The 23,318-nt window shown below is 54.0% G+C and overlaps 1 protein-coding gene across 1 annotated transcript in view; it reads left to right on the forward strand.

The window, feature by feature from the left end:
- Window positions 1–23,318, forward strand: part of HCN4 (hyperpolarization activated cyclic nucleotide gated potassium channel 4) — a 103,881-nt gene that overhangs the window by 60,965 nt on the left and 19,598 nt on the right. The window contains exons 3-4 of the mRNA XM_064389278.1: window positions 388–549; window positions 10,673–10,891. Of these exons, the coding sequence (XP_064245348.1) occupies window positions 388–549; window positions 10,673–10,891 (381 nt within the window). The remainder of the gene's footprint in view (window positions 1–387; window positions 550–10,672; window positions 10,892–23,318) is intronic.

Here is a 23,318-nt window from a genome sequence, read left to right on the forward strand (position 1 = left end):
GTTTTGGAGCTTTTAATGGTAAATTAGAAGGCAAAGTCTCAGGGCAGGAGGGGTGACTGATGATGAGTATGTATGTTGGTTTTTAGGCTGTTTTTCAGCTGGGTCTGCTTGCCTGGGTCTGTATGTTGGTTTTTAGGCTGTTTTTCAGCTGGGTCTGCTTGCCTGGGTCTGTATGTTGGTTTTTAAGCTGTTTTTCAGCTGGGTCTGCTTGCCTGGGTCTGTGTGTTGGTTTTTAAGCTGTTTTTCAGCTGGGTCCTTGCACACTGTGCCTGAGCTGGGCTGGTGCAGCTTTCCTGTCCCTTCAGCAGGGTTCTGGAGGCTGGCACTGTATGAAATGACTGGGGGCTGGTTTTGGGAGCTGCCATCTCACTGCCCTGTTGCCTGCAGATCTTCCACATGACCTACGACCTGGCCAGCGCCGTGGTGAGGATCGTCAACCTGATCGGGATGATGCTGCTGCTGTGCCACTGGGACGGCTGCCTGCAGTTCCTGGTGCCCATGCTGCAGGACTTCCCCGACGACTGCTGGGTGTCCCTCAACCGCATGGTGGTGAGTGACAGCCAGGGAGCACTGGGACCTGCTTGGGCTCCTCCTTTCTTCCCCGTTCTGTCTTTTCCCCCTGCTTCCACTCTCTTCCCATTGTCTCTTTCCAAAGAGTGAGGCCGATGCCAGGTGTTGTATATTTCATCCACTTGATCAGCTCATAATAAATAATTAAATATAAATATAAATAAAAATATAAATAAAAATAAAAATATAAATATAAATATAAATATAAATAGAAATAGAAATAGAAATAGAAATAGAAATAGAAATAGAAATATATTAAATTAATATAAATATAAATAAATTAAATATAAATATAAATATATATAAACATCAAAAAGGATATAAAATAGAAATATATAAAATATATTATAATATATAGTATATATACCATAGTATATATATGTATATACCATACACTAGTATATACCGTCTATAATCTATAACCTATGATATATAATATTGTAATATTGTAATAGACGATATTTTAGATATGTTATTTATATATATTCATATACATATATGTCTATGTGTGTATATATATGTGTGTGTGTGTGTGTATGCATGTATATATGTATGTGTGTATGTATATAGTATGTGTGTATGTATGTATATATGTATATAATTAAATACAAATAACCAGCTCAGTGATGGTGGGCAGGGTCTCCCCTCTGGAGCATCCCACATGCCGTGCTCCCTATCCCATGTCTCAGCCCTAACCCCACCCCTGGGTGTCATCCCTGCAGCACCTGCTGCCATCCCCCAGCTTCCCGTTCCTCCTTTCACCCCGGGGCCGTCCCGGCGCTTCCCGGCGCTGTGGGCAGGGAGCCAGGTCCTGCAGGGACACAGTGCCGGGACAGGGGCAGGTCCTGCAGGGACACAGTGCCGGGACAGGGAGCCAGGTCCTGCAGGGACACAGTGCCGGGACAGGGAGCCAGGTCCTGCAGGGACACAGTGCCGGGACAGGGAGCCAGGTCCTGCAGGGACACAGTGCCGGGACAGGGAGCCAGGTCCTGCAGGGACACAGTGCCGGGACAGGGGGCAGGTCCTGCAGGGACACAGTGCCGGGACAGGGGGCAGGTCCTGCAGGGACACAGTGCCGGGACAGGGGGAGGTCCTGCAGGGACACAGTGCCGGGACAGGGGGCAGGTCCTGCAGGGACACAGTGCCGGGACAGGGGGCAGGTCCTGCAGGGACACAGTGCCGGGACAGGGGGCAGGTCCTGCAGGGACACAGTGCCGGGACAGGGGGCAGGTCCTGCAGGGACACAGTGCCGGGACAGGGGGCAGGTCCTGCAGGGACACAGTGCCGGGACAGGGGGCAGGTCCTGCAGGGACACAGTGCCGGGACAGGGAGCCAGGTCCTGCAGGGACACAGTGCCGGGACAGGGGGCAGGTCCTGCAGGGACACAGTGCCGGGACAGGGGGCAGGTCCTGCAGGGACACAGTGCCGGGACAGGGGGCAGGTCCTGCAGGGACACAGTGCCGGGACAGGGGGAGGTCCTGCAGGGACACAGTGCCGGGACAGGGGGCAGGTCCTGCAGGGACACAGTGCCGGGACAGGGGGCAGGTCCTGCAGGGACACAGTGCGGGTTTGGGGCAGGTCCTGCAGGGACAGTGTCGGGGTTTGGGGCAGGTCCTGCAGGGACACAGTGCGGGGTTTGGGGCAGGTCCTGCAGGGACAGTCCCGGGGTTTGGGGCAGGTCCTGCAGGGACACAGTGCGGGTTTGGGACAGGTCCTGCAGGGACACAGTGCCGGGTTTGGGGCAGGTCCTGCAGGGACACAGTGCCGGGTTTGGGGCAGGTCCTGCAGGGACAGTGTCGGGGTTTGGGGCAGGTCCTGCAGGGACACAGTGCGGGGTTTGGGGCAGGTCCTGCAGGGACAGTCCCGGGGTTTGGGGCAGGTCCTGCAGGGACACAGTGCGGGTTTGGGACAGGTCCTGCAGGGACACAGTGCCGGGTTTGGGGCAGGTCCTGCAGGGACACAGTGCCGGGACAGGGGGCAGGTCCTGCAGGGACACAGTGCGGGTTTGGGACAGGTCCTGCAGGGACACAGTGCGGGTTTGGGGCAGGTCCTGCAGGGACACAGTGCCGGGTTTGGGGCAGGTCCTGCAGGGACACAGTGCCGGGTTTGGGGCAGGTCCTGCAGGGACAGTCCCGGGGTTTGGGGCAGGTCCTGCAGGGACGATCCCGGGGCTCGGAGCAGCACCGGCCCGGGCAGAGCCGCGGAAGGCAGGAGCCAGGCTCCCTCTCCTGGCACCGAGCAGCAAGGAGCGGGCATGGAAACTGCTTCCCGCTGGAATCTGAGTGTATGGAGTCCCAGAGCCAGGGCTGATCCATGGTTCCCTTTGCTGGCCCTTTGCCCCATACCCCCTGGAAGGGTCGGTGTGCCCACCCAGCCACCCCGGAGTGAACCACGGTCACAGCATGAGGAGCCAGACTGCCCCGTGCCATCCCAGGCTGTGCCTGCTCTTGCTGGGAGGGAGTTTGACACCATATGGCAAAGGCAGGGCAAATCCATTGTACCTTTCAACCATCTTGCTGAGAATTCAGGAGCTTTTATTCAAAGGGACAATGTCCAGTTGATTAAGCAGCAAAAACTGACAAAGCTTAAAAAATTGCCTGTTATTGCAGTTCTTAACCTCCAGATTCCCCCGCCAGTTTCTTCTTGAATAAAGGAAATAATCAAGCACTGGGGCAGAACAGAACAAATGTAAAATGTATCAAAGATGTGCCAGCCTGCCGTGCCTCCCACGTGCAGGGCTGTGGGCACAGGCTGCCCGTGCCTGCAGGAGTGAGCATCCATGGAAAAGTCATCTGTTTGCTGTTTATTTATTCATTTCTGCTCTCTGCAATAATGGTTCTCTTCCTGCTGCTGCCAGACTGCCAGTTTGGAGCCTGGAACCCTCTGTTTATCTCCAGCAGCACAACAACCTGTGCAGCAGCTGCCTGGCCTTGCCCTGCTGCCTTTATTGCTGTGGCAGGAGCAGTCAGAGATCAGGACCCCACTGTGCTGCTCGGGGCCAGCAGCACGCTCAGCTCCTCATGCCAGGGAGCCCAGAGGTGCAGGTGGCCTCATCCCCCTCCTGGGGTGACTTGGCCGTGGCAGGATGGCTTCAGAGCAGCAGATTTGGAGCACAGTTCCCTCATGCCAGCGTGTGGCTGCTGATGGCAGCAGCAGCTCCTGGCTCTGTCCATCCATCCCTCGGGGCAGGGGTGCAAGCTGGGCTTGGAGCTGCCAGCTCTAGTCAAGGGAAAGGGTCTGCAGGAGTGGCAGGACATGGGACAGAGGAAGAAAAGAGGCAAATCCTAGCAGCAAGGCTGGGGAGAAGGGGGAGGATGCATTCCAGAGTCAGGAAGGCTCAGCAGGCTCTAGGAGGGCAGGGGAGGGAGCTCCTATCCAGAGCAGAGCTTTCCTCGTGCTGCAACCTTGTCTTCCCAGCCTTGAGAGCCTCTGAAGCTGGGAATTAAACTTGCCTTGGGAGATTTTTTTTTCTGCTTCTTCCCTGCAGCTAAATCACCTTCTTTTTTTTTTTAGTTCCACTTAAAAGAAGTGAAAAAAAATCATTATCTCTGAAAATGGAGCCTCAGGAAAGTGAGATGAGGAACTGGAGAGATGCCCCACCTATAGTTCAGTGGGCTTCCACTCCAGAAGCTGTAGGAATATGCCAGCCCCGAAATAGCCTGGGGTTAGAATGTTTAACAAAGAGTGCAGCAGTTATTTGGGGAAGAAGTAGGTTTTTTTCTCCCAATAATGTCCTTTAATCTCCTGAGAAGATTTCCAGGCGTGTCACTGGGACCAGAGTGGATGTGGGTGGCAATATCAGTGAAACAATTTACATCCAATCTGGAGGGGAGTATGGAGAGAGGCCACAGAGTCAGGAAACAAGAAATGGAGCTCTGGGCTCTTCTCAGGCTTTGGGGGCAGGATGTGGATGGAAGGTTCCAGCCTGGCTCTGTGGGATGGACACAGCTGGGAGGGGAGAGGCCGGGCTGGCCCCTGTGCCAGGGATTTTGGGACATTCTGTACCGGCCTGGTGTGAGCTCTGAGGAGATAAATAAATATCCTGGTGCATGGCTGCCCTGATTGCACACGGGAGCCAGAAATCTGGGAAAAGGGGAATCTTCTGAAGCTGCTGCAGCCAAGGGGAGCTGGAAGTGAGGTCCAGATGCTTTGGAGGCTCTGTCTGTGAGTGTGCTGGTGCTGCTCTTCCTCTGCTCCGGGGTTTCCCACCACTTGGCACTCCATAAAACCAGCCCTCATTTCCATGCTGCGGGGAAAGAAGATTCATCACCTCCCATCTGTTTCCTAAAGGTTTGATCTTCATCCAGGGGATTTGTGAAGGGTCTGGTGTTGCCAAAATCATCTCAGGGCCTCCATAAATCCCCGAGTCTGGTTCATCTGGGTGTTTTCCACATGCCTCGTGTTCCATCTTCAGCAGCCGTGGAAGCTGTGGGTGTCTGGCTGACTCCTGAAACAGCAGGGCAGGATGTTTGCAGTATTAATTGCTGACTCCCAATCCCAGGGGCTTCAGCATTAGCTTTCCTGCAGTGCACTTTATTAAAAACTGGAAACACTGGTGAGTCAGCTGCAGAGTGTGCTGCTCCCCCAGAGCTGGCCTGGCAGCTCCTCTCCCAGAGATCCGAACTCTGCTGAGCCCTGAAAGCTGCTGGGAACGCGTGGCCTCGTCCCCTGGGTGCTGTGCTGACCCCACAGACCCTGCAGGGAGGACAGAGGTCCCTGAGGCCCGGCAGCAAGCTCTGATCAGCCTCCCCTCCAGCAGAACACATTCCCCTGGAGCTCTGCCCCTCCCTGCTCACAGCACCCTGCGAGGGCTGCTGATGGAAAGGGGGGAGAGGAATGGGAGAGAGCAATCCTGCACAGATCTGGGGGGATTCCCAGCTCCCCCCGAGCCTCTGGGCCAGCTCATCCCTCCTGCCTTCCCTCGGCAGGCACAGGAATCTGAGGGAGATTCCATGTTCTGGACAGTCTGTCAGGGCCAGCAGGAGCACTTCCCATGGGTTGGAAAGCTTGACCTGAGAGTGACAGGCACGGGAATCTGAGGGAGATTCCATGTTCTGGAAAGTCTCAGGAGCAGCAGGAGCAGGGCTGTTCCCATGGAGTGGGAAGCTTGACCTGAGGATGACAGGTACAAGAATCTGAGGGAGATTCTATGTTCTGGACAGTCTGTCATGGGCAGCAGAAGCAGAGCTGCTCCCATGGGGTGGGAACATGGAGCCCAGTGTGACTGGTACAGGAGTCTGAGGGAGATTCCATGTTCTGGAAAGTCTCAGGAGCACTTCCCGTGGAGTGGGGAACCTGGAGCCCAGGGTGACAGGCATGGAAATCTGAGGGAGATTCCATGTTCTAGACAGTGTATCATGAGCAGCAGAAGCAGAGCTGCTCCCATCGGGTGGGAACCTGGAGCCCAGGGTCACTGGCACAGGAATCTGCAGGAGATTCCATGTTCTGGACAGTCTCAGGAGCAGCAGGAGCACTTCCCGTGGGTTGGGAACGTGGAGCCCAAGGTGACAGGCACAGGGAGTGCTCTCCCCAGCTGGGGCCAAAACCAGTCCAGAGCAGGGTGGGCAGACAGAACAGCCCATAACTGGGAATACTGACCTTTCAGGGAAGGCAGGGTGCCAGGCACCTGCAGGGGCTGCCCAGGGAGGCCGGCTGGGAGCAGCACGAGATGGGCACAGCAGCAGGCATGGAAAGGAGGCAGAAGCACTCTGTGCTGGGTACGGGTACCAACACCCAGGCCAGGGGTGGGTGCCCAGGTGGGCATCTCCAGGAGCACAGGGTTCTTGGGAGGGCTCCCAGGAAAGGCTGCCTGGGATCATTGGGACAGAGGCACTCAGAGAAGATCCCTGCTGTCAGGTGAAGGCCATGTGAGCTTCCCTTGGAAACAAGGCTGGAACAGGCAGGTTCTGTCCAAAGTGAAGTTGAACCTGTCATCTCCATGTGTTCCCCCACTACTCCCACCCTTTAAACTGGATCTGGAGGGGTGTTTTCCCAGCCCAGCAGTTCCAGGGGTGGGCAGGGATGGTCAGAGACAGCTCCTGAGTTCTCCAGGTGTTCATGGTGGACTACACCCCTATGCCAAGAACTTCCAGTACTTCTCCACGTTTTTACTCATCTCACTCCTCCTCTCCAGGGAGGATTCAACCAGGCACACTCACATGTACATCAGAACCAAAGTACTCTGTCAGACACCACAGTTTGCCTTCAGGTGCTTCTAAGGTACTACAGAACCCAGCAGTGCCTTTGAAGTGTTCCAGGGAATTGCCTCCAAGTATTCAAAGGTGGATCTGAGCAGGCCAGACTCTAATGCCAGAGAAGCCCTTCCAGCACTGGATGTTAAAAACAAACCAGACTGAGAAACTGCTTCAAAGTCATTTCACTGCTTTTTGCAAAGTCTCTTGGTGCCTCTGAGATAACCCCTCTTGACTGTGAAAGGCACAGATCTGTAGCTCTGCTGTTGCATGCTTTGGGATTTGCTTAACGAGGAGTCATTTTCCCCCTGCAGTTTAAGGCCTCATTTCCCTGCCCTAATGGGCATTATAGCCACTCCAGTATCTGGGGTGTTAGATAGGGAATGGCTCTTACAGGAAGGAGCTGTGGCAGTGTGAGGCACCTGGTGCTGATAAACCCGTGGCCACACTGCATCTGGAACCTCTTCTGGTCTGGCCTAAAGTGCTGTGGGCTTGACCTGTCTGCTCATCCTGTGGGAAACAAAAAACCTGACAGCTGAAGAGGTACCAGGGCCTGTAAGTGAAGAATCATCACAGAGCATCCAGTGCTCTTCACACCGGCTACCCTGAAGGTAATTGCTCTGAAAGGCTTCCCCTTCACACGAGTGCCTCTCTCTGAGCAGCCCTGACTGCTCTCCCAGCAGAGCTGGGTGCTCGGGGTTTGTTTGGAAAGCTCAGTGTTTTCCTGCAGCTCCCACCCCCCAGTCTGTCATGCCTCAGTCTGGCACCCTGAGCCTGTCCTCATAGGAGCCCTGCTGCTGCTGGGAATTGGGCTGGGGCTCGGAGCTGTGCAATTCCCAGGGAGCCAGCAGCGTTTGTGCAGGCTGCAGGGGCTCGGCGTGCTGGATGGCAGAGTTTTGGATGACTAATTCCTACAAAACACTGGCAAGCTTCCTTGGAAACAGCACTCCTAAGCAGCAAGTTGCTGGAAGAATGGTTTTTAAACCTCCAGCCTGCCTGGTACCCAGATGTTCACAGCCACTAAAGAGCCTGGCAGCCAGTTTTCCAGCTCAGCTATTACTGCTCTGTCTGCCCAGATTCCCTTTGGAATTCCCTCATCTCCCTTTGTCCCTGCTCTCAGGTCTGTGGTGATGTGCTGCCCTGTTAAACTACTGAACTCACAGGGCAGCAGCATCCCTGCAGCAGCCAGTGGGGAATGGGGAAGGAATTCATTCAGCAAGGGATGGGTCTGGGCAGCTGCTCTGCTCCCTGTGCCCCAGCAGCATGGGCTGAGGGACTCCGTGGCACTGGCAGTGTGCTCCCACCTTTGCAGGGATGCAGCATTTTCAGCAGAGTGGCCAAATGTGACAACTGCCTGTGCTGTCTCAGGATGAGGGACAATGGATGGGCTAAAGCCAGGGAAGTGACAGCAGCTGCCATGCCCTGAGTGTAGGGCCATGGCCTCAGGGTGCCAGGAGTGCAGGGCTGAGGGAAGGGGGCTCCTGGCAGGGCAGGGTGCCTGTGGCAGCTGTGTGAGAGGCCCTGTGCCTGCACGGAGCAGATTGGGTCTGCAAAGTGCCACAAAACCTGGGGGTGGAAACCAAAAATGCCACAAAACCTGGGGGTGGAAACCAAAAGTGCCACAAAACCTGGGGGTGGAAACCAAAAGTGCCACAAAACCTGGGGCTGGAGACGAAAAATGCCACAGAACCTGGGGGTGGAAACCAAAAGTGCCACAGAACCTGGGGGCACCCAGCACTTCTTTCAGGCTCAGAGCCCCAGCACAGCCTGGAGGCAGGGGAGCAGGAGGGGTTGTTCCTTTGGCCTCCCATCTCTGGCAGCTCCCATGGCTGGACCCTTCCTGTGCCCTGGCCAGGGGACAAACTCCCTGTGCCCTGTCCTGCCCTGTGTGCAGCTCCTTTGGGCTCCTCACACACCAGCCTAGGGCACAGCCAGCAGCAGTCACCAATGGCCATTCTGTCTCTTGCCCCTCTCTCCTGGCTGCAGGGTGGTTTTTCCAGGTCCTGCTCTGTTGGGAGGGGAGCCCAGACAGGCTGGCACCGGCAGCAGGAGCAGTCCCTCCTGGGCTGTGGCTGTGCCACTGCTCCTGTGTCAGCTCTGCTGTCACTTGTGCGGCTTTGCCCTTCTTGCTGCAGTGGGAATCAGGCCTGTCTTGCATAATGAAACTGAATCTGGCCAGGTAATGCTATCAGCTTTGTCTGTGTGCTTATCTCCTAACCAAGCACCAGCCCTCGGCAGAGGTTCCAGCCTGTGCCCAGCTCCCAGCCAGCTTTGTCACTGTTTGCTCTCCATAGGGACAGTGAGAAGTTTCCATGGGCATCAGTGGCACTGAGAGCTGACTGCAGGGAGGTCATCAGCCAACCCCTGGCTGTGATGAGACCTCCAAGAGGTGCCCAGTTAATTCCAGAGCTCCCAGTGCTGCTGACCACTGGTGCTCTGGATGGAGGTCACAGGAGAACTCCCTGTTTCTTGACAAGCCAGCAGCAGGCCTGTGCAGGGACCTTCCAAGCAGGCACAGCTGTGTCTGCAGAGCTCCATCCATAACCTTGGCCCCTTTAGGAACAGGGAGCAGCTGAATGATGCCCAGTGCTGCCACGAGTGTCACCTCAGAGGCATTTTCACATCCTCGTAGGAGCCATGTGTGATGCCAGAGCAGTTACTCCTCAAGGTTTCACAGCAAGAACTTGCTGGCAGATAATACCCACAGGATGGCAAATGCACCTCGAGCTGTTCCACCATGAGCTCAGGCTAAGCAGAATCAGCAGGAAACTTGTGCTGGCTTTTCTCTCTGTGCCATGCTGAGGTGCTGCAGGAGAGCACAAGGTGTCTCAGCACTCTCTCTTGGCAGGACGTTGCTGCTCTCAAATGAGACCTTTTGTAGTTCCTCAGCTCTCTGAAAAAGCCCAGTTTTGCACTGAGAAGAACTTGCTGTCCAGACATTACCAACTTCATTTTCTGCCCTTCTCATCTCTCCAGGTAATGACCAGAGGCCCTGGCCATTTCCTAAATTGCTGAGCAGTGATTTTCCTCACTCTCAGATCCTGCTGCTGGCAGCCTTGCTCAGGCTCTCTGTTACAGTTCTCAGTTCAAGTCCATTTCCCAGAGGAGGAAATGATTTGCTTCAGTGCCCTCTCCCACACGTGGGTCTTTGTGAAGATCTCCCAGTGCATCGTCCGGGTTTATCCCAGGTTACCAGCAGGGCACACTGACTGCCTTCCCTGCTGGAAAAAGCACACGGAGTCTCTGAAAACCAGGGCCAAAGTGCTGATCTCAGATCTGGGATCTGGGCTTGTTTTTCCAAATGGACTGAGCTGGGCTTGTGGGGTGGTGGGAGTTCTGAAATGAAATTTCTTGTGTAACAAAGAGTAAATTTCTTGTGTCAAGGTGCCTCCAACAGGGATTTTTGGGTTCAGCTGGGGGTTTCAGTGAGGGATATGGGAGTTATGGGGGCTCTGAGGGCATTGAGTTGTAGGGGCTCTGAGGGGTTTGAGGTGTAGGGCCTCAGAGATATGGGAGTTATGGGGCTATGGGGGCACTGAGATGTAGGGTCTCAGTGAGGGATATGGGAGCTATGGGGGCATTGAGGTGTAGGGGCTCAGTGAGGGATATGGGAGTTGTGGGGGCATTGAGGTGTAGGGGCTCTGTGAAGGATATGGGAGCTGTGGGGGCACTGAGGTGTAGGGGTTCTGTGAGGGATATGGGAGCTGTGGGGCTCTGAGGGGTTTGTGGCTTGAGACTCCATAGCCCTCCTTGCTTTCAAAGACCCCCCAGCCCTCCAAGCCACCAAAGAATTAAATCTCTTGTGTAACACATGGAGGTGGCTCCGACAGGGGTTTTTGGGTGCGGTGCCAGGGGTGCTTTCCTGCCCCACAGCCGTGTCCCCGTGCTGAGGCTGTGCCCTGTCCCTGCAGAACGACTCCTGGGGGAAGCAGTACTCGTATGCCCTGTTCAAGGCCATGAGCCACATGCTGTGCATCGGCTACGGGCAGCAGGCGCCCGTGGGCATGTCGGACGTGTGGCTCACCATGCTCAGCATGATCGTGGGGGCCACCTGCTACGCCATGTTCATCGGCCACGCCACCGCCCTCATCCAGTCCCTGGACTCCTCGCGCCGCCAGTACCAGGAGAAGGTAAGGACAGCCCTGCTGGGGCTGGGCTGCTCGCTGTGCCCTCTGGGGGGAGCCAGGGTGGTCTCTGGGATGTCTGGAGGGAGGATGGGGTGGTCTCTGTGCTCTCTGGGGGGAGCCCAGGGTGGTCTCTGTGCTCTCTGGTGGGAGCCCAGGGTGGTCTCTGTGATGTCTGGAGGGAGGATGGGGTGGTCTCTGTGCTCTCTGGGGGGAGCCCAGGGTGGTCTCTGTGCTCTCTGGTGGGAGCCCGGGGTGGTCTCTGTGATGTTTGGAGGGAGGCAGGGTGGTCTCTGATATCAGGAGGGAGGCCAGGATGGTCTCTGTGCTGTGTGGAGGAAGGATGGGGTGGTCTCTGTGCTGTCCAGAGGGAGCCCAGGGTGGTCTCTGTGCTGTCTGGGGGCAGCCCAGGGTGGTCTTTGTGCTGTCCAGAGGAAGCCTGGGGTGGTCTCTGTGCTGTCCAGAGGGAGCCTGGGGTGGTCTCTGTGCTGTCCAGAGGGAGCCTGGGGTGGTCTCTGTGCTGTCTGAGAGGAGCCCAGGGTGGTCTTTGTGCTGTCCAGAGGAAGCCTGGGGTGGTCTTTGTGCTGTCTGGAGGGAGCCCAGGGTGGTCTCTGTGCTGTCTGGGGGCAGCCCAGGGTGGTTTCCTTGCTGTGAGGAGGGAGCCAGCACTGTCAGTGTGAGGCCAGGGCTGCTGCCCCATGGCCACTCATCCCCGCCCACGCACTCCCACACCCCTGAGGGACAAACAGCAGCAGGATCAGCTGACAGCAGGGCAGGGAGGTGGTTGTTGTTGTCCCTGCCTGCTCTGTACACCACCATTATTAATGTCACCGGTACCTGAAATTTTAAGTCACTTCTTCCTTTCCCACATCTTGTTTCAAACCCCAAGTGAATGTTCCAGAATGTGCAGCTTTTGTTTAGCAAGTGCTCTCTATAAAAGTATCCAGATTATTCACTCCAGTGCTCCTGAGTGAAGCTGCAGAACAGCCCCCAAAGCCCAGATCAAGGCTCGGGAGCTCGGAGCAGGTTCCCCAGGTAGCTGTGGAATTAATGGCACCATTGTTGGACTGCAGAATGGAGGGCACAGCCAGAAATGTCACATCTGATCAGCTTGCCACTGCCACAGTCACTGAATCTGTGAGCTGGGTAAGGCATCCAAAAAATGCAGCTGCCCTCAGTTAGTGGGGCTGGGGAGGTTTTATGGCCAGGGTCCTGTGGGTACATTTGATCTGGAGATTAAGAAGAGGAATTGTTCCTATTCTGACCCTGCCAGGTGCAGTTTAGGTGAGAGGGGAGCTGTGATCCAAGTGGGGAAACTGTGAGCAGCAGGCACTGCTCAGGTGAATTTTAAGTTCAGGGAGGAAGTGGGATGACCTTGGAACAGGTTTGAGACACAGGAATTACAATGGGAGGACAGCAGGGCAGAGAGGGAGAGCAAAGGGACCAGAGGTTGACTCATGCTTGGAGCATAGGGAAGATCCCAAACCACAGCTAGAGCTAAAGGAGGGGGAATGCCCAGGAGAAGAGTGTGGAGGCCTGGCATGCATCCAGAGCATCCAGAGTTTTAGCTCTGTGTCACAGCTGAGCCAGGCTGATCCCCACAGAGAGCAGGGCACGCCAAAGAGAAGGACACTGCAGCACTGGGAGTGCAGGCTGATCAAATCTCGGGATGCAGAGTATTTATTCAAATGTGTTTGAAGTAGCACAGAAGTCAAGGACTGATCTGCAAAGCCAGCCACCTGGGCAGCCTGGCACAGCCAGCACTGCACCTGCAGCACTGGGCACTGCGGGCTCTGGCTGCAGCCTGCGCTCAGACAAGGGCACAGCTTGACCCTGGCACCTGGATCCCGGGCACTGCTCAGGGAAATCAGTGCCCAGGAAGGCAGCAGGGACTGCAGAGGGGGTGGCAGGCACAGTGGGAAGTGTTAGAGCCCCATTAAAACTGAGGATGTGAGCGAGACATTTAACAGACCCAGGAGAAGAGCTCTGGCAGCAGGGAGAGGATTGAACCAAGGGTGTATGTCCTGTGGCAGGTTCATTTCCCAAGTTATCCTGCGAGGATCAAAGCCTCAGGGATTCAGCACATTCATTTTCCTCTTGCAAATGGGACAAGTGATGGCCTAAAAACAAATATGTATTTATTTTGTGCATTCCTTAGCACTTGAATAGCCATGATTAAAATGAGGCTGCTGCGTGATTTGCAGCCCTGCAACTCAATTTAGTTCAGTCCTCCTGGGACAAAGTGTCTGCTGAAGCAGATTAGAGAGAGAATCTCAACAAGTTTGGAGGTTGATTGGTAGAAGCCAGCAGCAATTGAGAGACCTCTGCTGAGCACCCTGTGGGCTCTGCCTGTCCCTCAGCACAGCTCAGCCTGCAGGGGAGCTGTGCTGGGAGTAGCCAAGGAAAGGGACACGGTGGAGAGGGAGAGGAACAGCACAAGCACAAACAGGAGAGGAGGTTACAGCTGGAGCTGCCCTGGGAGGCTCTGCTGTGCAGGACCCTCAGGACAAGGTTCAGGAGCGGGTTTTTGGGGAGGTTTCAGATGGTCCAGACCTCTGCCAGCCCACTGGTTCATCCCTTGGACAAGCAGAGCTTTGGAAAAGAGGAATAAAAGCCAAGCTGTGCTGTCTGTTGGCTTCAGGAGCAGGCTTGTCTCACTCTGCCTTGGATTCTCTGAACACAGGGATATTCAATCCCTGTCAAAATCTCCTCCTGGACCTCTCACTTCACACTGTGCTGGTTGTGCAAGGCAGGGCAGCTGGGTGGATCCATGGGGAGGCAGGAACAGTGGGGAATTCAGAGGGAATGCCCCCTCCAAGCCAGGGGCTGCTGAGGTTCCTGGGTGCCAGGGGACAGTGCCCTGTGGCACAGAGCCCTCCCAGCACACGGAGGGGCCACAGCCATGGTGCAGGGCCAGCCCTGCCTCCCTCCAGATGGGAACAGCTCTTTGGATGGGGCTCTCTGAAGGGGCTGCTTGACCTCCAGCCCCAGAGGCAAAGTGAGGAGGGACCTCTCTGTCCCATCAGAGTTTCCTGTGGTCACAGAGCCAGCAGCAGGATCAGGAGCTGATCTTCTCTCTCAACCTCAGCCTGGAGTTTAACTCCACACCATCCTGGCATGTTTCCTGCATGTGAGACACCAGCAGCACAGCTCCTTCCTGAGGGATTCTGGCAGAAGAATGTCCCCAGGTGCTGTTGTGCAGTGTGCTGTTGTACCTGCATGGATGTGACAGCTCTGACCAAGAGCTGAGCCCGTTCTCACCTAGGGCTCCCTGCCTCTGTGCTCAGCTGGGCATGCCCTCCTGGCTTCCCAGACCCTCTCCTCTCCTCTCCTCTCCTCTCCTCTCCTCTCCTCTCCTCTCCTCTCCTCTCCTCTCCTCTCCTCTCCTCTCCTCTCCTCTCCTCTCCTCTCCTCTCCTCTCCTCTCCTCTCCTCTCCTCTCCTCTCCTCTCCTCTCCTCTCCTCTCCTCTCCTCTCCTCTCCTCTCCTCTCCTCTCCTCTCCTCTCTCCTTTCTCCCACATTGGTTTTCTGTCACATTACTAGGTTGAAAGAGCTTATTTTTGAGCCCATGAGTGCCAGAGCTGATGCAGGTGCTGGTGGAGGGGGTCAAGGACAGGAGCAGGGGTACAAGACCCTCTGCAGGTGTTCATGGATCAGCTCCAGCCTTAACTTCATCACTGGCTGCAGAATTCCCCCCCAGGCTGTGTAACTGTGGCTCACATCAGAGGAACACTGTTCCCTGCCCAGGAGAGGAATAAATAGCCAGATATGCCTGTTATTTTCATGCTTTTTGGAGGTTCTCCTATTAATTTCTTTCCCTAATCCTGCAGCTCAGCTGGATTAGTATTTCTGTCAAGTCACCATGCACACCCTCTCCTCCTCCCCAGTGCTCTGTAACCTTGAGGGCTGGGGAGAGGGATGGTGCTGCTCTCTGCAGCTCCTTGGAGCAGGGCAGGGATGCTCAGCCCCCATTGTAAGAAATGATGCTCACTTCCAAAAAAATGTAAAAGGTTTATTAAAACCTTTTAAAAATACAAACTTTTACCAAAAATACAACAGAAGACTGAATGGAGAAAATATTACAGCACCAGGAGCAGAGGATTTTTCCCATCATGTGCTCACCCACACAATGGAGGTTTTGCCTTTTAACCCTTTAGCTCTCCCAAAGTTCTGTCCATTGACTCCTCCTCCCTGTCCAGTGGTGGAGATCACTTCCTTAAATCTCAGTTGGAGGTCAGGTGCTGCCACAGTAAGGAGCTGACCCTCCCAAATGTCCCAAACCCAGGCCACCCCCTGATAACAATGCAAGGGGGGGGTGAAACTTAACTATAAATCTGTAAAACTTCTCTTAACATGTACACATGATATTTGCCTTTGAGTTGTGAGAGTGACCCCTCACATTACTCATCTGTCCCAATCAGGGTCACTCTTCCATGCCAGTGGATGCAGGGAGGCTCAGGAACACCCAGAGCAGGGACTGCTGCTGATGCCTGGTGAAGGCTGACCTGGAACAGAGACTAGGCTGAGCTAAAGAATGAAGTAGGGACTTATTACAATGATATCCTCAATAGACCCACCTTGTGAAGGCTGACCTAGAACAGAGACTAGACTGAGCTAAAGAATGAAGTAGGGATTTATTACAAGAATATCCTCAATAGATCCACCTTGGGCAGCACAACCCAAAATGGCCACAAAAAAATGGACAACCAGTCACAAGTCACAGGGACTCACACTTTTATAAGTTTTGGTCCATCTTCATATTGGAGCTAATTGTCCAATTACAACTCCAGCTCATGCAGTCCCATCCTTCTTGTTTTTCTCTCTTCAGCCCATGTTGTTTATACTCTTGGGGCTGAGATTGGATCATTTGTCCTTGGTCCCCAGCTAGAGCAGGAATTGTTTTGTCTCCCTGCTCTGTGAGGAGAGCTCACCATCCCATAATATGAAGCCCAGACCCACACACTAAATCTGAAAGATATAAAACCTGAGGCATCCCTGAGAGGCAGAGCTTGCTGCTGTCAGCACTGCAGAGCCATTAAAGCCCTAATCTCTCCTTCCAGAGCCTCATCTCCCCTCAGGATCTGCTCTCCTCCTCCTTCCTCACTCCTCCTCCTCCTCCCTGAGCAGTCCCTGCAGTGCCTCTTGTTCTTAAAATACTCTTGACTCTGGGGAGGGACTTGCACTTTCCCTTGTCATGAGGCTCTTCACAGCCTCCTTGCCTGGGCTCCCCAGCCCAGGGGAGCTTCACCTTCACCCTGAGAAGGTTCCTATGGAAATCCTGATGTTCAAGGGGTCCTTTTCTTCTTCAGGCAGAACTCTGAAACATGGCCAAGGTCTTTACCATGTTTAGATCAGAAGTGTTACCCAGCAGTGTCTCTGGAGCAGCACGTGCTGCAGCAGGAGTGCAGGGGGACGCTGGAGAGAGAATCCCTTCAGCAGCCCTGCAGAGCTCTGCCATCAGCCCTCAGCCCCTCACAGCCCTGCACAGCCCACAGCTGACCCCTGCTCTGCCCATCCAAGCACTGCATTGTGCAGCTGGAACATTTCAGCCCTTCTGTCAGCACCCTGGACTCAGCAGAGAGAAACTGGGAAAGGTTTAGTCATGGGGAAGGTGAAATAAAACAACTGGAATGTTCTATCCCTGTTGGGGATGCTGGACCAGGATTTGTTGGGGGAAAATCCAGACAGTGCCCTTGGTCTGCCCACTGCTCTGAGAGCTGGGGACCTGTCCTGGGGCTCAGGCAGTCCTTGCTCCTTCTTGGACACCAGTATAATAATAGTAAAATAACAGTTTTAATTTAATACTGAAATAATAGTTTTATTAGCAACAAGTTTAAAGAGTGATTTGGGCTTTTTTATGGTCCGTGGTGAAGCTGTGGAACTCACAGCTCCAGGGTGCTGCAGAGCCCCAGAGTCTCATTAACCTCAGAATATTTAGACAGATTGACTTGAGGAGAACCTTTCAGGTGTTGCTGAGTGCCCAGATGCAGATCCAGCCCCTGGCAGGGGAATCCCAGACCTGCTGTGTCTGTGGGCAGAGCTGGAGTCCTGCAGGGAACTGGGGGCACAGATCCTTCCTGGCTCATCCCAGCAGCCTGGCACCGTGCCCCCAGAGCTGATTAACCCTTTGCTGGAGCTGTGGTGGTTGCTGGGGCTCAGGGCTGCCTCAGCCAGGGGCACAGACACACTGTGGTGGCTCCGGGAGCCTGCAGTGGGCACTCACTGCCACAACTCCCACTGCTCCCTGCCACTGAGCTGGCCGGGGGGACTTCAATCCTCTGCCACTCTGGCCAGGGTTGGAAGTGACGTTTCCAAGAGGATTGGTCACCAGGAAGTTCTCAGGGATTCCCTGAGCTCACAGGCATTCTGGAGAAGTCTCCTCCTGAGGCAGCACCCAGGGGAGCTGCAGAGCTCACTCACTCCTTGGGTAATGTGTGTGAAGGAGAGGCCAGGGAGTGCAGCACTCCAGAAATTAAAGGTGTTTGCAGCACTTAATCAAATGCAAAATGTAATCAAATTTCCTAATTGGAAAAAGTTTGGAGAAGCTGGCTTTATCCTGTCATGCCAGCACTGGGTTTTGTTCCCTCTGTGCAGAGATGGCCTGAGCACTGTTGTGTCCCACACTACTGTCAGTCAAAGCACCCTGGCTGATAACAAGGCTGATAAATGACGGCTCCAGTGATTGTGTCAGGGCCCCCGCTGTGCCCTGGCCTGGGGTCCCAGCACTGCCCCAGGGCAGCTTTGCTTTCCTGCAGTCAGGGGGTTCTGGCTGCTTTGCAGAGCCAAAAGAATGTAAGAAATAGGTAATGGGGTGTTCATTTCAGCCAGAGACTCAGAAATTGTGTCAGTTGTTTTAGGTTTATTTGATCCTTTCCCTGAAAGAGTCCTGTGTTGGTTATAAGACAGAAATGTTTGTTTAATGAAAACCTCATGGCTTCTTTTCACAGTGTCTTGTGGTGCAAACTGCCTTAACCAGACCAGGGTTGTGCAGGTCCTGCTCTTGCAGGAGAATCTGTCATTGGTGGACTTCAACTTCGTTTACCTATTCCTGAGAGCAGGCTCATTCTGAGCCTGTAAAACTGTCAGAAACAGTGGGGTACAGCTCAGATTGTGACATGTCCACCTGGGCCTGGAAGGCAGACAGGTCCTTCTGCCCTGTGACCACCATGTGCAGTGCTGGTCCCTCACTGCACACAGCCCCTGCTCCCCTGTCCCCATCTCCAGCCTTTGGGGCACTTTTCACCCCATCCCCCCCTTCTGCTCTTCTGCAGAGGGTACTGCTGGTCCCTTTGCCCTGTCCCATCCTGGATATGTGACCAGTGACCTGACATCTCCACAATGTCCTGTGATGTTTCTGAAGATGGACTGACCATGGCCAGAAGTGCCCTGTGCTGGCCTAGTGCCTTGTGGCAGGGTGTGACCCCTCCAGCCCAGCCAGGCACTCCCTGCAGGGCCCTTCCCAGGGAAAACAGGCTGCTCCATAGCCCTGATGTGCAGGTTTGGCCATATTGCATTCCCTTGGCATGCACAGGGTTAGACCTTAGCCCACAACATTTCATTTGGGGGATTTGTCCCACAGCTCCTGCATCTGCTTTCCTCAGAGCCCTGAGCAGCAGAGATGGTCAGAGGCAAACAGGGCTTTCATCAGGCTCATTATTGATCCTGCTCAGCCCAGTGCCATCTCCCAGCCCAGGAAGGGGATTGTCCAAAATCCCTGCCTGAACAGGAATGGGATTGTCCAAAATCCCTGCCTGATCAGGAGCTGATGGGAGCGAGGGGAGGCAGCTCACAGCCATCCTCAGTGCAAGGAATGTGGACAGAAAGTGGGAGAAAAGCTCCAGGAATTGTCTGTACCACAGCAGGAGATCAGGAGGCTAACCCTGGATGAGATAATTCCCCAAGGTACTGTGCAGTAAGGGAAAAAGTGTTCCAGGTTTCCCAGGAGGTGACATTTAAAACTCATTTTCTGGTGGCAAAGTGAGCAAGGGCCATGGTACAGGAATCAGTGAATCCAGCCTTTGGAAAGGCTCACATCCAGGACATCACATGCAGCTCTTGCAGAATGGAGGTAGCTCCCAGGTTTTTGTCACAGAACTTCTGTTGTTCCCTTAAACCCCTCCTGCATCCTGTGACTCCATGAGAATGACCATGTGGAGTGAGATGTAGGATAGAACAGATCCTGAGGGTGGCAATATGAATGGCTTAAGAGAGAAAAAACCCCAGAAGTCAGCATTTCCTTGGGTTTGATGATTCCTGAATGCTGGGGGGCAGCACTGTTTGACTCCTAATCAGAGATCAGGGAAAATAAGCCAAAGCTCCCAGTGTGTCCTGTCAGCAGCCTCCATGTGCTGAATCCCATGGGCTGATCTTCCCTGAGGAGCACTGCTCCACCTGCAGAGCCCCAGGTGAATCCCATGAGCTGGTCCAGGTGAATCCCATGAGCTGATCCAGGTGAATCCCATGAGCTGATCCAGGTGAATGCCATGAGCTGATCCAGGTGGATCCCATGAGCTGATCTTCCCCTGAGGAGCACTGCTCCACCTGCAGAGCCCCAGCACTGCACAGGGTGGCTCAGCCCAGCCTTGGCAGAGCACCACCATCCTTCCCTGAGCTGAAATGCTCCTCTGGAGCCTCCAGGTGCATCTCTGGTGACTTCTGTGGGCTCCAGATGTGGAGATGTTTGTGACTGGGATTAAACCTGGTGCCACAGTGATCTCAGGCTAATCCTGGAAGGGTCCAAGCAGTGCCAGAATCATGGAATGTGCAGGGTTGGAAGGGACCCTCAGGGATTGTGGAGCCCTGCACAGGACACCCCAATAATCCCCCCCCTGTGCCTGGTGGTTTTCACCTTCAGAACTGGGGCAAGGAAAGGGTTGAGTGATCACTATTCAGTGATTTATCCCTGCCAGAGACAGGAGGGTTCCTGATGGATATTGAGGGCATGGAAGGAGTTAAAAATATTCAGTTCTCTTTGGGCTGTGTCAGAGCTTTGGTAGAAGGGAAGTGGTGAAGAGGAGGGAAAGTGGCCAGCTAGAGGAGCAAAAATCCTCAGCTGAATGGTTTCCTTTTGATATATTAATACTTCCTTCAAGGGCTATTTGAGGAAAAACAGACTTAAGAAAATGAGCTGGGATTTAAATGGGCACAATTGTCTTCAGAGAGATTTAAATAATTCCTAAATGAGTGTTTTTAGTTGAACTCAGAGAGGCCACTAAGCTCTGAGCACAGGTCAGGCTGGGGACAGGGGGACAAGTGGGAGGCTGAGCAGGGAGGAGGAGGGAGGAGGGGAAGGGGCTGTCAGGGGAGCCTGGCCACCGCTGGAAGGCACCAAAGGGACACCAAGTGGCTTCAGAGAGAGCCAGCTGAGCGTGGCATCATCTGCCTGACCCACAAGAGTGGGGCCTTCAGCAGCTCCAAGGGAAGGGGGAAGACCCCAGTGAATCTTCAGTTTCTCAGACATGGAAAGAAGGGGTTGATTCCAGTTCTGACCCCATCTCTGCACAAGGGAGAGCTGAGGGCCCCAAAACCCCCGTGGCTGAGAGCAGGGAGCACCAGCAGAGGCAGGAGAGACAAGATCTCCCTCTCCTTAACCATGACAGAGAAGGATGGTTCCTTATTTCACAGCTTGCTTTTATAACCCTGATTTCCATTTGCAATGGGAAGCAGCACCTTTATTCGTGGGGAAGTAAATTTGTCCTGTTTTCCCTGGGAGCCTTATCTGGGGACAGCGGTGACAGGGGACTCTGACAAGCCCTGGGGACACTGCAGAGCAGTAATTTATTGCTCTTTGTTGCAAAGCCATAAATCCACGTTCAGTGGTGAATAAGCAGAGTCCCAGTCACCCCATCCAGCCCGTGCTGGTGCATTTTTGGAGCGTGGGGATGTTGTTCCCAAGGAGCAAAGGGCAGTTAAGGTGGACAGCAAGCGCCAGTGGAGCAGAGGACAGGGACAGGGGCAGGTGGCTGCACCTGGTGACACTGGTCACTGCACTAAAGGTGAGAGCCTAAGGGGATATTTTTGGAAAATCATGTATTCAACAAAAATGCAGCATTAAAGCAAGCAGAGCTCTTGGTGGGATATTAGATGAATTTAATAAAGCTGAGTCAGCAGAAGCTCGTGCCTCATGATTTCCCTTTCCATGTGAGAGTCCCCACATGCAGTGCCTGGTTTGCCAGTCCCATGGGTGTCTCAGGCTGCAGTGCCTCTCCAGTGGCAGGAGACATCTGTGGTGAGATGAGCCAAAAACCCCGAAACCTTCTGCTTGGAGCACCATAACCCCCAAAATCTCTTTGGGTGAGTTGCCCACAAGGGAGCTGCTGTCTTCCACGGTGCTGCTGCTTTTCCCTTCCTTTCCCTGCCTCATTTCCTCGGGGCACCCAGCACATCCTGTCCTGCCACAGCCTGAGCCACGCAGGTGACAAAGGGCCAGCTGGAGCTGGGGACTCCTTGCCTTTGGTCAGGCTGGAGGGGTCAGGAGTATTTCCAGGCAGTTCCTGTGCTGTGGGAATGCCAGGAAGCCCCGAGTGTCCCCTGTGCCACCTTGGCTCCTTGGAGTGATGCCCTCTCCTGCATGGTGCAGATGGAGCTGGCAGTGCCAGCACAGGCTGTCCCTGGAGCAGGACCTGGGGCTGTAATGGGCACAACTTCACTAATCAGGCTCTCCTGCACTAAAGGGACATTCAGGGACACGTTTATCAGGGAGAAGAGAGGAAATGAGGCTGGGAAAGGAGCAGCACAGTCGTGTTGTCAGCACATAGTGCAGTGCACACTGAGGATTGTGTCCTGTGCTGCCAGCAGGGAAAGGAGTGTGACCATTCCCTGCACACACCTTGTCCTGCAGCACCTGCAGGGCAGCAGGACCCTGGTACAGCCCTGGCCCTTGGGGAGGTGTCCTTTACTCCCAGAAAGCACCATCCATCCCCAAAGCTGCTCTGCCATCAGTCAGAGCATGCCCTGTATTCCACTGGAGCTGTGGAAATGGGAGCCATCAGGTGAAAACATGGAGGGATTAGGGTGACACAGAGGCACAAAGCGAAGGAAAGGGGAAGAAAGTGATGGGAAAGCAAAGGTTCCACCGTGTAGGGTGGGCAGGAGCACAGAGGGGAGAAGCAGCAGGCTGGGACTGCAGCTGCAGCCCAATAACCAGGGTGTGATCCAGATGTGCCCCTGTGCTGTGAGCCCACACCCAGGGCAGGGGCTGGCCCTGCTACAGCCCCTGGGCTGCACCTCTGGGACAGCTCTGGAGCCCAGCTGGCCACTGCCCTGCCATGGAAAACCCTTCCTTGGCTGTGGGATTGTGATTCACCCTAGGTGAGAGTGAAAGGAGCAGGCTGCTGCTGTGCCACACTCAAGTTTTTATTCGATATTCTTCTAAGATCTTCTGGAGGGGAGAGTTCCAAGGGGACACATCCTTATCTCTGGTGTGGTAGCAGCAGTGAAACAACTGCTGAGTGGGATCTTGAGTAGGCAGGTAGGTAGTGAGTGAGCAGGAAGGGTATCCAGCATATAGAGTATAAGTTAAATATGGTTATAAACTAATGAGTTTAATTCACAGTTTTAGTTTTTATCTAATCATGGCCTAATTCTAGTGGTTGTAAGATTTTACACAACGTTACTGGAGTATTGCTCAGTACTACTTATGTATTTCTGTCAGTTTTTCTTGTTTATGGGAACACTACATCTAAAAAATGTGAGCAGGTTAAGTTTACATTTGGTCTGGGGTAGAGTAACTTTATAGAAATAAAAGTTTGGCACTACTATGGTAGAATTGTGCCTAAGGACAAAAAGGCCTCTGCTCTCTGCTGCAGCTTTTTAGATACTCAAGGCACTTAGTGTAAGTTTCTACTAAAAGCTAAAATCTATATTTCTCTTCCACTTTGTGGCTTCATATATCTCAATTTCTCTAGGGGTTTCAGTTCAATCCTTAGTCTGGATTTCTTTCTGGGCCTGTGCCTTGAGGGGTTTGCATTCCAACAGCTGGGGGCATTTGGACTCTCCTGCTCCCACCCTGCACACTCCCAGCCAGGCACTCCTTCCTCAGCCCTGCTCCCAGCTGGGGCTGTGCTGTAGTAATTAGCCCCCAGCCAGGTAATAATTAGCATTGACTCCATGTGTTACAGAAGGCTGATTAATAATAATCTTTATTAAGAGACTGCTTGCTCTTTTATAGACAGATACAGGTTGACCTAAATGGTTCTCTAGTCCAAACACATCACCACTGGCTAATTAAGAAACCACCCTTTGGTAAACAAATCTCCATAACACATTCCACACGTTCACAACAACAGGTGCAGCAAGTGAAGATAAAAATTGTTTCTCATTCTCTTATCTTCTCACAGCCTTTCCCAGGACAATGCCTGGGGAAGTTGTGTTTCTCTCTGTGGCCAGAGCTGCTGCCACAGGGCTGTGTGGAGGGGAGCACGGGGCTCCCAGC

This window comes from Passer domesticus, chromosome 14, assembly GCF_036417665.1.
Source record: "Passer domesticus isolate bPasDom1 chromosome 14, bPasDom1.hap1, whole genome shotgun sequence".
In the NCBI taxonomy this organism is placed as follows: Eukaryota; Metazoa; Chordata; class Aves; order Passeriformes; family Passeridae; genus Passer; species Passer domesticus.